This window comes from Stenella coeruleoalba (genome assembly GCF_951394435.1).
Source record: "Stenella coeruleoalba genome assembly, chromosome: 7".
In the NCBI taxonomy this organism is placed as follows: domain Eukaryota; kingdom Metazoa; phylum Chordata; class Mammalia; order Artiodactyla; family Delphinidae; genus Stenella; species Stenella coeruleoalba.
Window position 1 is genome coordinate 114,906,885 of NC_137153.1, and position 13,635 is coordinate 114,920,519.

The 13,635-nt window shown below is 46.2% G+C and overlaps 1 protein-coding gene across 3 annotated transcripts in view; it reads left to right on the plus strand.

Annotated features, from left to right (window-relative positions):
- Positions 1-782: 782 nt before the first annotated feature.
- STXBP1 (syntaxin binding protein 1) overlaps positions 783-13,635 on the plus strand; it is a 33,647-nt gene continuing 20,794 nt past the window's right edge. For 2 of the 3 annotated variants that reach the window (XM_079925567.1, XM_079925566.1), the window contains exons 1-8: positions 783-1,431; positions 4,793-4,869; positions 5,827-5,905; positions 7,041-7,144; positions 8,835-8,983; positions 10,722-10,806; positions 11,823-11,953; positions 13,423-13,530. In XM_079925567.1, the coding sequence (XP_079781693.1) occupies positions 1,374-1,431; positions 4,793-4,869; positions 5,827-5,905; positions 7,041-7,144; positions 8,835-8,983; positions 10,722-10,806; positions 11,823-11,953; positions 13,423-13,530 (791 nt within the window). In that variant the 5' untranslated portion in view covers positions 783-1,373. Of the gene's footprint in view, positions 1,432-4,792; positions 4,870-5,826; positions 5,906-7,040; positions 7,145-7,630; positions 7,851-8,834; positions 8,984-10,721; positions 10,807-11,822; positions 11,954-13,422; positions 13,531-13,635 lie in introns of those variants that run through there. The other variant, XM_079925568.1, reaches the window with a different exon arrangement.

The window sequence follows — 13,635 nt, forward strand, 5'->3', positions numbered from 1 at the left end:
CCCTTCTTGCCCCTCTGGTGGGCCCTAAAGCATGTCCATGGAGCCCACACAGCAGTCTGAAAAGCCCTCATCTGGCCTATCCCGTCTGCCTGTAGCTACATAAGACAAAACAACTAAGTTTGTTTATTCATTTAACATTGAGAGCAATGCTGGAAACTGTCATGTTCCTGAAACAAGTATTTAAGTCAATCTAATTGATTATGGCCTCGGTTCCGGCAGTGGGTGATGCAAGTCGGAGACGTGCTGTCCTCCATCCAGGAAGTCTTTGTTTGAAGGACCATCTGGTTGTCTGGGACCGGGCATTACAGTGACCAGGAGAGCGCACCGTCTTACTTGAACTTCCCCATGTGTTGTTGAAGGGCTTATGCCAACCATTCTTGCTCCCGAGTTTTCCTGTAGTAAAGTTCACCAGGCCTGGGAGCAGCAGAGCTGATTGGTACCAGGAGGCTTTTGAAGTGTCACCCTGACCTCATGAGATTACGTTTTAGCCGGAGCAGCCATCCTCATACCCAGAGTGGGAGGCCAGCTGGTGGGAACTCTTTATGCCTGCCTTTCTCTCTTACCCTTCCCATCAGTAATGGACTTGCGGACATGTGAATTTTAAACTAACCTTGAGGAAGCTGCCTCATAAAATGAAAACTGATTGGCCCTCGTGCTACAGCAAGATGCTTTCGGGCCCACATTTTTCCAGCACCTGTTGCCTGGGTTTCTATCTTTGAAGAAGGATAGGAGAAATAGCTTTGTTTTAGCTCCATCTCTCCACTGTGGGCCGAATGGAGAAAGGAAAGGTTGGCTGAAGAATTGCAGGTATGAAGCTTTTAGACCAGGACGGCACGTTCTTATTCTTCCCACCTGAACTGAGACAGAGTTTGCTCCCAGGATGACACGTGTGCTGGTCCATCCCGATGATGTCTGCAGCGAAGTCCTCTCCTTCCACCCCATAAATGTGGCACTAGTGTTCATTCTCCCATTAAGAAAAAGTTTACGCCCTGAAAAAATACGCTCTGACATGGATTTCCCCGAGTGTGAATGCTGTAGATGAATTTTTTTCTTTTTTCTTTCTTTCTTTTTTTGCATTTTTATGAGTATTTTCTTTGTCATGGAAAAAACTTTAATTTTTTTAACTTTAAAATATTAAGTCACATCAGTGAGAGCAAACTCTCCTAGAAGCTTAGGTTTGCTGGGGAAATAAAAGCTAGCATGTCTCTCGGCAAACTTCTGGCCCGCAGGGAGCGTTGATAACTCAGAGTTTTGCGTTTCTAGGCTCCTTCTGAAGTCTGACTGGGTCAGCGGAGGAGATAATCATAGCAGGTGCCCGTCAGGCTGTAAACTGTTCCCTTTGTTTCCAGGTGCTGGTGGTGGATCAGCTGAGCATGAGGATGCTTTCCTCCTGCTGTAAGATGACAGACATCATGACCGAGGGGATAACAAGTGAGCGGCCTTCCCTCTGCCCTCCCATGACACTCAGCCTTCTCTTAGGGTGTTCTTTCTCCTCCCTATCTGTTATTATCTTGCTTGACGTTATTTTTTTAATAATTTTTATTCATGAAACCACATTCTTTTTTTTTTTTTTTTTTTGGAGGCGTCGGGTCTTTGTTGTGGCATGTGGGTTCTTCCTGTGGTGTGCAGGCTTAGTTGCCCCACGGCATGTGGGATCTTAGTTCCCTGACCAGGGATCGAACCCATGTCCCCTGCATTGGAAGGTGGATTCTTAACCACCAGACCACCAGGGAAGGCCCTATCTTGCTTGACTTTAGATCTTCCAACAACCTGGGTGGTAGGACCATAAGGTCCTGAGAGAGACCCCAGGCTTTCTTGTTCTTCATTGAATCCTCCACACCCAATCCAGTGTTAGATGCCCATTAAGTATCTGTGAAAGGATGCCAAAGGAAGGCTCAATCAAGAAAAAAAAAAAAGGGCAGGCCACCCAATAGAAAAGAATGGACAAAAGAATTAAACAGGCACTTAACAAAGGAAGAAATCCAAATGGCCAATAAATACGTGAAAAGTTGGCCCCCTCAGTAGTGGTCAGGGGAATGCAATTAAAACCAGAGTGAGATACTGCTGTGTACTCAGATTGGAGTATTTAAAATATGATAATGCCTAGGGAGGGTGGGAGGGAGGGAGACGCAAGAGGGAAGAGATATGGGACCGTATGTATATGTATAGCTGATTCACCTTGTTGTAAAGCAGAAACTAACACACCGTTGTAAAGCAATTATACTCCAATAGAGATGTAAAAAATAATAATAATAAAATATGATCATGCCAAGTGACAGGATATAGAAAAATGGGAACTCCGATCTGACACATGTCAGTTGGTACAGCTACTTTGAAAAACACTCGGCAGAGTCTAGGAGAGTTGAGGCATGCAGATCCTATGAGCCAGCACATCTGCAGTTAGATGTGTGTCCTAGATAACCCAGGTGTGTGCGCCCGGGTTGCTCACAGAGCATCACTCATAGTAGCCCCAAAGTGGGAGCACCCAAAATGTCCACCGGGAGTAGAATGGTAAAATAAGTTGTGGAATAGTCACACAGCAGAGTACTGCTGATACATAGCAAAGAAGAGGAACGAACTCTGACTACTGGCTCATTCCAAAATGCAAACGAATCTGATAAACAATGTTGAGCAAAAGAAGCAAGGTACATCCTTAACAATGTGCGTTAATTTACATAATGTTCAAAAACAGGCAGAGCTAAGCTCTACTGCTTTGAAATGCAGGGACAAGTGAGTCTTAACCACAAAGAGAAGTGATCACCATTCATGTCACCACGGTGGTTCTCTTTGGGGGGAAGGGAGGAAATTGTGATGAGGGAGGGTGAAGGAGGGCAGTGCTGATGGGTTCTGTGGCCTGACTGGGGTGGTGCTTGTGCAGCATTTGCTTTGTAATTATTTGTATATTTATGTTTAATTCATTCTTTGGAATGTGCTTTAGAATTTCACGGTAATAGGTTTTTGAAATAAGTTAAATCACCTGCTCAAGGTCACTGGCCAGTGTCACACCTGAGACTAGGACACAGACCTCCTGGCTGCTGTCCCCAGCTCTTTTTCACATTTGTGTGCAGCTCAAATCTTACTTAGGAGCCCCTTTCAGGGGAGATCATATATTTTAATCTGTGAAACAGCATTGATGGAAAAGCAGTCTATTTTGAGGTATTATTTCAAACAAGGAAGTTAACCTTTGTTTTTCCTCCTAAAAAACTTTGGGTGGAACATACCTGTTGCAGTGCAGCTCCCAGTTTTTCCCCCTGGAGAGAACTTTTATATGGTATGTGGCCCACAGACTACTGCTGGTCTTTGTCAAAATTACTGCCATACCACAATTACGGGAGGAAGAGCAAGGAGGGTTGAGGTTTTCATTAAGCTAGATGAATGTAATTTAAAGGTTGGTGATTTCATCATTTTTTAAAACACATTTCCGCCAAAAAAATTTTTTTTAAGATAAAAAAGAAATAAAATAAAAGCATATTTCCAAATCTAGTTTATCTATCACCAAAAACATAGTCCTGTAAATAGGAGTACGTAATTTTTGGTGTGACTTTACGTCATTCAGTGATCCAAGACCAGACTTGCCCCTGTTTCGAGCTTACAAAGTTATTTTCCTCACTGAATTTTTAAAACTTTTTTTTTTCCTCTATCAAGGCAAAAAATGCAAATATAGGTAAAAAGCCAAATGTAGCTAATGAGCTTCTAACAAAGAAGCAGCACCGTCCTGCCCTCCTTCTTCCTCCCCCATCCCCTGGGATCCATCACCCCAGAGGCAGCCACTCTGCTCTTTCTTCTGGTTATCTTTTTGATATTTCTAAATAAGTGCTTACAGGAGTATCGCTTGATTCATCATGTTAGACATTATCTGTTGACTTTCTGTGGTAGATGAGGGTTCAGCTCTCTCCTCCTGCCCACAGACTCTTCCCTATCCCAGAAGTTTTTTTTAAATGTCCTTACTTGGCAAAATTTAAAAGTCAGCAAGCCTGTGTTAACCACCCCCAAATATTTGTGGGGGGGAAGTATTATTGGCCTATGAAATTCAAAAATCTACAACCCCTGATAAAGTAGATGGTTGAGAGATTTTGGTATTAGTTTGAACATTGTTTGGGGTGAAAAGTCTTTGTAAATGTTACAAGGGATACTTCTAAAGGGATGCTTTTATTTGCTTACATCACCTGCGTAGGAAGAATGGCACTGTACGATTTCCTGCTCGCTCTGTACCAGAGGACAGTGTAGCTTTATCAGGTGACTAGTGAGATGACGACTTAGGTCTTCTTTCCCCAGCAGATGAAGTAGCTGACATACTGTAAAAGAAACCAGCAAACCAAACACCCATGGTTTGCTTTAACAAAATTTGATGTTTAGTCTTTGAACTATTGAAAGGAACAGTATTATACAGAAGGTATGTTTGGAATGTCTTCATTTGATGTACAAAGGAAAATGATAAAACGATCTAACTGTTGAAAAACAAGCCAACATGGAAATTCTAAAGGAATTGGGATTATCTAGGACAGATGAGAAAAAACTGAAGGAAGAGGCAAAAGACTAGATCAAGGAATTTACTTAAACTGAAATGGGAAATAGGAAGTATTTAGTGTGATAAGGTTTCAGGTTTTCTACCACCTGAGCCTCGTGAGACAGAGGAACGTGGTAACTCTGGGGAAGGGGCGTTGAGTCTTTCCTCCCCCCACTGTAGATTTTTATTGCACCAGTCTGAAGGTGGCCTCTCTCTATGGCTTCTAGTTTTATGATCACCAGTTCTGTTTTCTTATTTACCATGGGCCGCTGTTTTGTTGTCTAGTTGTGGAAGACATCAACAAGCGCCGAGAGCCGCTCCCCAGCCTGGAAGCTGTGTATCTCATCACTCCCTCTGAGAAGGTAAACCCTGCCCAGAAGAGCTTTGGCTGAGGTTACACGTGCTGGCTTGGTGTCTGGGTGGCACCATGTCTGATGGTTCTGGGTTAAGCACGCATTTAACACACTGCTCTGTTTAAGCATGCAATCCACCAACGGGGAAGGTGGGGTGCGGTGAGGAGGGAAGAGTACATTCCTTAAGCTTTCTGCCAAAAGCCAGGCTGGACCAATCTCGATTTCCCCTCGTGTTAGCTTTCTAGGTAGGAGATCACTTTATCTAGTGATCGGCCTCCAGAACTTGGGTATTTTATGCTTTCAGATTTTTTTTTTTGGCCTCGCCACGCGGCTTGCAGGATCTTAGTTCCCCCGACCAGGGTTTGAACCTGGGTCCCCTGCAGTGGAAGCTCGGAGTCCTTACCACTGGACCACCAAGGAATTCCCAGATTTATTTCATCAATATCCAGTTAGGGTTCAAATTTACCTGTCTTATCATTTTGGGGGGTTGGTTCAAATCAGTATCCAAGCAAGGCCCACCTTCTTGCTTCTGTCTTAGATGTCTTAATCTATGTAAATTCCCCCCAGTTTTCATGTTTTCTTTTCATTTTTGAAAACTGGCTTATGTATGAGTTTCTGCAGATGCAACTAAGTTGCTAGAACTTCATCGCAATGAATCTCCTGGTAGGTTTCTGACCTCTTTTGTGGGTCTCTTCTTAGGAACCCAAGTTATGGAGGGTCCAAAGAATGGACGCTGTCATTTTGGAATGAGCTAGGGAGGCTTTTGTTCATCTAAACTCTGAAACAATCCTAATCTTAAATCCTCAGAGCTCAGTTATGGCCGAACATAAGTTAGAATTATACATCAGAAATCCCTTGCTATTTTGTGCATGTAGCTTGAAGCCAGCATGGATTTGACTCCGTTCAGATGTAGGTTCCATTTGCTTCTAGAATTAGATTCAGTTCCCTTTTTTTCCCTTTCCACAGTCTGTCCACTCTCTCATCAGTGACTTTAAGGACCCACCAACTGCCAAGTACCGGGCTGCGCACGTCTTCTTCACTGACTGTGAGTACAGCTGTCAGCTGCCGCCCTGGCCTTCCTGCACAGCCAGACTTACCCCAACCAAGCCAGGCCAACAGGGAAGAAATGGGTTGTTCCCACTTTTGTCCTGATCTTTTTTTTCTCTTCAGAAGACAAATTGCATAAGAGATAAAAATAAATGCCCACAAATACAAACCTACTATGTCATGCAGTCCCTTCCTGATTAAAAAAATAGCTCCTCTTCTAAGGTCTAGCATGTTCAATGCTGAGAAGAATTTTCCGATGCCAGCCTTGGTGTTTCATTGTATAGACTTCCAGATATCACTATAAACGTCAGTGTGTTTCCATCTACCTTTCAACTACAAAGACACTCTGATCTGGTGGTATTTGTATCAGGTAGAAGTGTATCATTGTCCTAGAATCTGTTTTCTTGCTTTGTGGAGGTTTTGTGCATGGAACCTAGTGCAGAGTGCACAATAATAACAGTTCACCCTGTGTTCTCTCTGGGGAAAACCCCACAAAACTCACCACTGAGCAGTTGGGGGAAAGTTCTTGCAAAGAATAATTTTATACTCTTTGAAGACGGGTGGCAAAGAAAGCAGGTAGATGGCATTAGTAATAATAAACCAATGACACATTTCTGGGGACCTGAAACTGTTTGGTCCGGAAGAGTCATGAGAAATCGTGGTCGTCCCCCCCCCCCCACCAAGTGGGACTCCTGTGCAGCCGAGTTCCTTAGAGGCCCTGGGGAAATGTCTGCATCGCATTTCCCAACGATTTTATTTTTCTTTACTTATTTTATTTTTCATAAGTATCTCAGATGTGTGGTGTTTATTTATATTATAGGCCTTTTCCTGATCCTTTTTTGATCTCTCTTGGTTTTTTTTCTTCTTCTTCTTAATGTCAGAAAATAGTTTTTATTAGCTCTCAATATCTCAGTCTTTATTGCCATTTGTTTCTTTGTTATACGTTGAGGGCCTTGTAGGTGGTTTTGTATTCCTTTTATACCCTAGAGGTAGTAGGTTGTCGGGTAGGATGAACCTTCTGTTTACCTTTTTTAAATCCTACTAAAATAAAGAATTCCCTGGACACGTGCGAATGTTGAAATGAACCAGCAAATGGGCAGGAAAACAACCTACTGTCCTTGTCATTCTGGCAGCGTGTCCAGACGCCCTGTTTAACGAACTGGTAAAATCCCGAGCAGCCAAAGTCATCAGAACTCTGACGGAAATCAACATTGCATTTCTCCCATATGAATCCCAGGTGAGGCTGCGTGGGGGAGGGCCTAGAAAACCCACATCCTGGCTCTTCTCGCAGGAACTCTGGCCACGTGCGAGAGGGTGGGGCAGGGGTGCAATAAAGAGAGTGGGGGAGGGGATTGCCGAATGGCGCGTTGTGAGCGGACGTTTATGTAATGGCACAGTAGTCCTTAGGGGTCTGCCCAAGATGCCCTCGTGTTAGTCTCCAGTTATTTCTGACTTTCTGCAGCCATCCTGCCCTTCTTAGTGTTCATTTCATCCTCACTCACATTGTTCACTCCTATTGGCTGACTCCTTGACTAAGCAAAAAGTAGCCAATCCAGAAAGAGCTTGGGAGGAGGGGAGGGGCAGGGATCAGACAACACCCGTTTGCTGCAAAGGAGACTGTTTTTAATGTAGAGATAACCTCAGCTTGTCATGTGCCGAAGGAACAGATGGTAGCCTTCGTCATGAGCTGTTAACGCTTCAAGTGCCAAAACCTCTCCTCTTGGAAAAAAACAAAGTCGTTAAACCAGTAAAGGTGAAGCTGATCATGAGAGAACATACAAAATTTATACCTTAGTATTTTAAAATTTGTTAAAATGCCCCCTCCTTGCAAAGAAACAAAAAATAACACAACTTCTGTGCATTTTGTAGAGGTGAGAGATGATTGTGGCATTTTGGGTCTTTATAGATCAGCTTCTAGATGCCAGAGAGTGACCGATTCTTGGGTAAGAAGAGATGGAAAAAATAGAGTGTGAATATTTTAAAAAGACAGTCTCTTTGCCCTCTCACTTGGCCTAAAGCTTAATCTCAGCTTGAGGGCAGGAATTCTTTTCCTGTATGTGAGCCCTGTCACCACCTGGATTGAACAAAATCCAACTTTAGCATATTCAACCATACTATATTTCTCATATATTTTTGAAACGTAATAACCTTTTTTTAAAACCTCAGGTTTTCCAGATCAGGGTAGTTTACCTCATAGAGATTCTGAGTGAATACCGATAGCTGGTAGCCTCATAGTTTAAGAGGGAAGTTTAGTCTTCTAGGACCCGCCAAAAAAAAAAAAAAAAAGAAGAAAAAAAAATGCTTAGAACATACTATGAGGATAGCAAATTATTAAATCCATACAGAGCTCCTTTATTTGCTAGTCACAGCACAATTTCTAGCCTGTCCCTTATTTATTCAAACTTATAATGAACGGCCCGTGTGGTGTGCCAGGACCTCCTCCCCTGCTCTCCTCCTGGGCTCCTCACTGGTCATCAGACACAGGCACACGCCTGCCTCAGGGCCTTGGCACCAGCCGGGCCCTCAGGGAGTCGCCTGCTGGGGAGAAACCCTGCACCTCCTTCAAGCCCTGGCTCAAGCAGCCCCTCCTCAAGGAGGCCTCGTGTCCCCCCTGTCCATCCTGTGGGCATTCTCTCCCTGCTTCTTATGTTCTCATACATGTACCCATTTCTCAAATACCATAAAATTTACTTTTCATTATGTTTGTTGTCTGCCTCTTCCTGCAAGATTGCACGCTCCTTGAGGGCGGTAATGGTTTGGTCACTAACAGTCCCAAGTGAGACACCCAAGCCGTGTTTGTAGAAGAAATGAAAACCTGAGACACCCAGCCTCACTACCAGCTTGGAAAAAACTCTGACGGTTCACCATTCTGGATGAATATGACAGTCCACTGTTCTGGAAATATATGTATTTCTTCCCCGTCTCAGGTGTATTCCTTGGACTCTGCTGACTCTTTCCAAAGCTTCTACAGTCCCCACAAGGCTCAGATGAAGAATCCGATCCTGGAGCGCCTGGCGGAGCAGATCGCGACTCTGTGCGCCACCCTGAAGGAGTACCCGGCCGTGCGGTATCGGGGGTAAGGCTGCGCCCCAGTCTGCCCTCGGTGGCCCCCCCGCGTGTCCCCAAGCAGGGAGCTTCCTCTGGCCTTGCCATTCGTCTGGCAGTTGTCTCCAGAGGGTCAAGATTTGAGCGTCTCCATTTATAATTATTTTCCAGTGTTTTTGCTCTTTTCTAAATTTTATTGTGGAATATACCAATACATACAGAAAAGGGCATGAAATACATATATTCAGTTAGTGAATAACTAAATGTGAGCCCCCTGTAACTACAATCCAGGTTTCCTACAATTTTTCATCTCTTCCTAACCTTAAAAATCAAATACCCACCTTGCCAAAGATGTTTCAGAGTAAGATAAAATACAAGGAGAATAATTCTCCAAAGGACACATTTCTCAGATTTGATAAGGTCATTCACTTATCACTTACCTGCTGTGTGCTAAGTGCTAGGCAGGCGGACTTAACCTGAAGACACAGCCCCTGCCCTTAGAAACCCCTGATCTGGGAGGGCAGGTAGGATGTGCACACCTACCATGTAGGCCTGTGAGACCAGTGCCTTAGGACAGTGCAGGCCGTAGGCTTGGGCATCCAGAGCAGGGAGAGGGCCCTTTGAGCTGAGAGGAACGAGCACAGCTTCAGAGCAGAGGTGGCATCTGAGCTCAGTCCCGGAGGACGGGTTCGGATTTCAGTAGATCAGTGAGGGGCAGGGGGCATTTCGTGTGGACAGTTGGGATGAGCAGAAGCATGACGTTGGACAACAAAGGGCAAGTTTGGGGAGGGTTGGTCGTCTAGCGCGGTGTATGTGTGGGCAGTGGGGCCAGGTGAAGCCATCTCTGGAGGCCTTGGATGCCAAGTTCGGGATCATGGCCTTCAGTGGTTATCACTGGGTAGCCTCTGGGGGATTTGCACAGGGAGTGAACGCAGTGGTGTGGGAGCGTCAAGCTGGGAGCATGAGTGGGAGTCACAGTCCCACAGGGAGAAGCCAGAAGGGCGGGGGGCACAGCAGGAGGAATGGAGGGTCTGAGCAGGAGGTGCAAGGATGCTCCTCACCGCATTGTCCGCAGGGATGTGCGCCCATGGGACGACGCCCCCCTCCGTTAGGGTCCTCACCGACAGAAGCCTGGTAGAAGCTAAGAAATGGGGTCTTGGGGTTCACTCGTTGGAGGGATAGGGCTGGGAGCAGAGCTGCTTTTGCGTTGAGCGTGGCCGGGGGGCAGGCAGCAGCCACAGGATAAACATCGCCAGGAGGAGCCCAGGAAGCGCTGCCCAGCTCAGACAAGGCGGGAGGTCCACAGGCTCCCACTTGTATCTGTCCGGCTCTGCTGGCAGAAACGTCACTTCCAACAAAACAAAACAGGGTCCAAGGGAATTTGAATTAAGGGAAGTGAGAGTCAGGTGGGTCAGACTCAGACAGCCTGATCATGGGAAAAGGATGGCTGGTTCGGACCCTCTGCCGAAGTGCGGTGGTTCGTCTGGAGCTGCTTGGAAATATTACCTCTGTTTCCATTTGGATAGTTTGGTTTTTTTAAAGGGAACTAGAAAATCATTTATGTTCCAGGCACCGAGCTAAGTATTTTATTTGTCCCTTTAAATTATACGTCTAAAGTGAGTATACATACTCTCATTGTAAAAGAACAGTACAGGTGAAGCTTGTGTCTCCCTTGACCCTCCTGCTCTGTCCTGCCTTCCTCCCTGAGGGCAGACAGTGTCATCCATTGGGGCAGGGCCGTTCACCCTCTGTCCCTCCTCCTTTGTCAGGGAATACAAGGACAATGCTTTGCTGGCTCAGCTAATCCAGGACAAGCTCGACGCGTACAAAGCCGATGACCCGACCATGGGGGAGGTAAGCCTTACTTGGCCCACGTGCTTCTCTCACCAAGCGACCACAGTGTCCGTGTGGCAGCCTGGGCACAGCTGGCTTCCTTTGCTCACAGAGTGTGTGTGAGCGCCCTTGTTCCTGCGCAGTGAGCTCCAGCCCTTGGGCAGGCAATACAGATTCTGTTCAGTGTAGCTGAGCTACCAACTTGTTTCTCTTTGCTGGGACTTTCCCAGTGTTAGCACCTACAGCCCTGCCTCCTGGGACCCCCTCAGTGGAACAGTATCAAAACCAGAAGATTGACATTGCTACAATCTCCAGACCTTATTCAGATTTCACTAGTTAGTACACGTGCTCGGGTGTGTGTGTGCACGCGCACGTGCGCAGTTCCGTGCAATTTTATCACATGTGTAGATACATGTTAACCACCACTGCGATCAAGACACAGAACTATCCCATCACTATCTTGATTTAAAAACTGACAGCCCTGGGCTTCCCTGGTGGCACACTAGTTGAGAGTCCGCTTGCCGATGCAGGGAACACGGGTTCGTGCCCCAGTCCGGGAAGATCCCACATGCCGCGGAGCGGCTGGGCCCGTGAGCCATGGCCGCTGAGCCTGCGCATCCAGAGCCTGTGCTCCGCAACGGGAGAGGCCACAACAGTGAGAGGCCCGCATACCGCAAAAAAAAAAAAAAACCACTGACAGCCCCAGGTTCTGGGGACCCCCTCAGGCCCAGGCCGGCTGGATGATGGGTCACCCTTTTTATAGCTGAACATAGGTGGTGCTCCCCTTCGTAAGCTCACTTTAGACCCCAGCCACAGTTTTGGATCTGCATCAAAGGGCCCTCATTATGAAATATACACATTGGATTCTCACATGGTGTGTGCTGGTGTCCTTGTCCAGCAGTAAATGGACTTAGTGCTGTTTGAGTCAGAGTTTACATTCTGCTGCCACTTTTCACAGGAGGGTTAGCTGTGCTAGTCGGAGAAGCGGGAGTTGTATGGGGCGGCTCATGAAACCATTCCCTGTGTCCTTCCTTCAGGGCCCAGACAAGGCACGCTCCCAGCTCCTGATCCTGGACCGCGGTTTCGACCCCAGTTCCCCCGTCCTTCATGAATTGACTTTTCAGGCTATGAGTTACGACCTGCTGCCGATTGAAAATGATGTATACAAGTAAGTACACACACCCGGTGTGACTGCAGCTTTTCAAATGAACCAAACACACCTCTAATTTAAGAAAAAGGATGTCGTTAATCCTAGGAAAATCCGATGCATTGATACAGTCTTGCTAATAAGCCCTCAAGCTTTTCTGTGAGTTCCCAAAGCCCAGCTGCACCACCAGCCAGAAACTCCTCTCCCTTTCAAAGAGAACAAGAACTTACGATCTTTATTTCACAGCTCATGTCGCCTCAGTTCATAGCTGGCTTGGGTGTGTTAATATGTTGACTTGTGTGTGTCAGAGCATACCTTATTCAGAGTTGAAACTTCTTAACTACAGATCATGAAATATGATGATGATAAAGTATATCAACAGGATTTTCCTACTGAATCTTATTTGCAGTTTGCTCCATTATAAACAACATTTTTCTCGGTAGCCATCATCAGAAACTCAGTCTCTAAGAACTTATTTTTCTTTCTGTGGGAACAGGCTATATTGTTCTCGTGTCCTTTATTTTATAACATTAACCGTAAAGATAGTTGTTTCAAAATGAAGGTTCTAAAAATATGACTGAATCTCAGCTTTGGTACCTGTAATTCTTGCTTTCCTTTAGATGTTCATGATTTCACATGTGAAAATTTGCTGAGGGCCAGTTGCAGGCAGCTGCAGATTGCTGTTTAGGTCCCACACATTTGAGGATGGTGTCCCAGGCCGTTTCCAACCAGGAACAAGTGTGATCCTCGCCTTTCCCTTCCAAGTACCTCTGAACCCACCTATAACCTGACTTCACACCTGAGCCAGGTGGCTCTGATGGAGCTCATATCAACTGACCCTGGGGGTTTTAAACCAGGACCTCAAGTCAGTTGACTTTGATTAGACCTTTGGGTCTCTTTCTGCCTAAGAAATCATTAGCCTTTTTAGATGCAGCAGACCTGACACAGATAGTGACACATCAGATGGTTGGGGTGCTTGCTTGATGTTCAGACAGATTCTTGTGAACATCTGTCTGTTATTTTTTGTTGTTTGTTTGGTTTTTCTCCTGCTCCTTCCACAAGGAGGAGTTCTACTTTTTTTTTTTTAATTAATTAATTTATTTGTTTTTGGCTGTGTTGGGTCTTTGTTGCTGTGCACGGGCTTTCTCTAGTTGCAGCGAGCGGGGGCTACTCTTCGTTGCGGTGCGCAGGCTTCTCACTGCAGTGGCTTCTCTTGTTGCGGAGCACAGGCTCCAGGGGTGCGGGTTTCAGTAGTTGTGGCTCGCGAGCTCAGTAGTTGTGGCATGCGGGCTCTAGAGCGCAGGCTCAGTAGTTGTGGCTCGCGAGCTTAGTTGCTCCACGGCATGTGGGATCTTCCAGGACCAGGGCTCGAACCCATGTCCCCTGCACTGGCAGGCGGATTCTTAATCCACTGCGCCACCAGGGAAGCCCCATCTGCCTGTTTTGAACCAGGGGGATTGGATGAATTTTGTGGGACGTCTCCTCTCCAGGTATGAGACGAGCGGCATTGGAGAAGCGAGGGTGAAGGAAGTGCTCCTGGACGAGGATGACGACCTCTGGATAGCGCTGCGCCACAAACACATCGCGGAGGTGTCCCAGTAAGAGCCCACCCTGTGCCCTTCCCCTAGCCTCGGCCAGCCCTGCCCCAGGCTCCAGGGCTCACCCCACCGACACGGGCAATCACAGTTGTCGGTTGCCGGTGT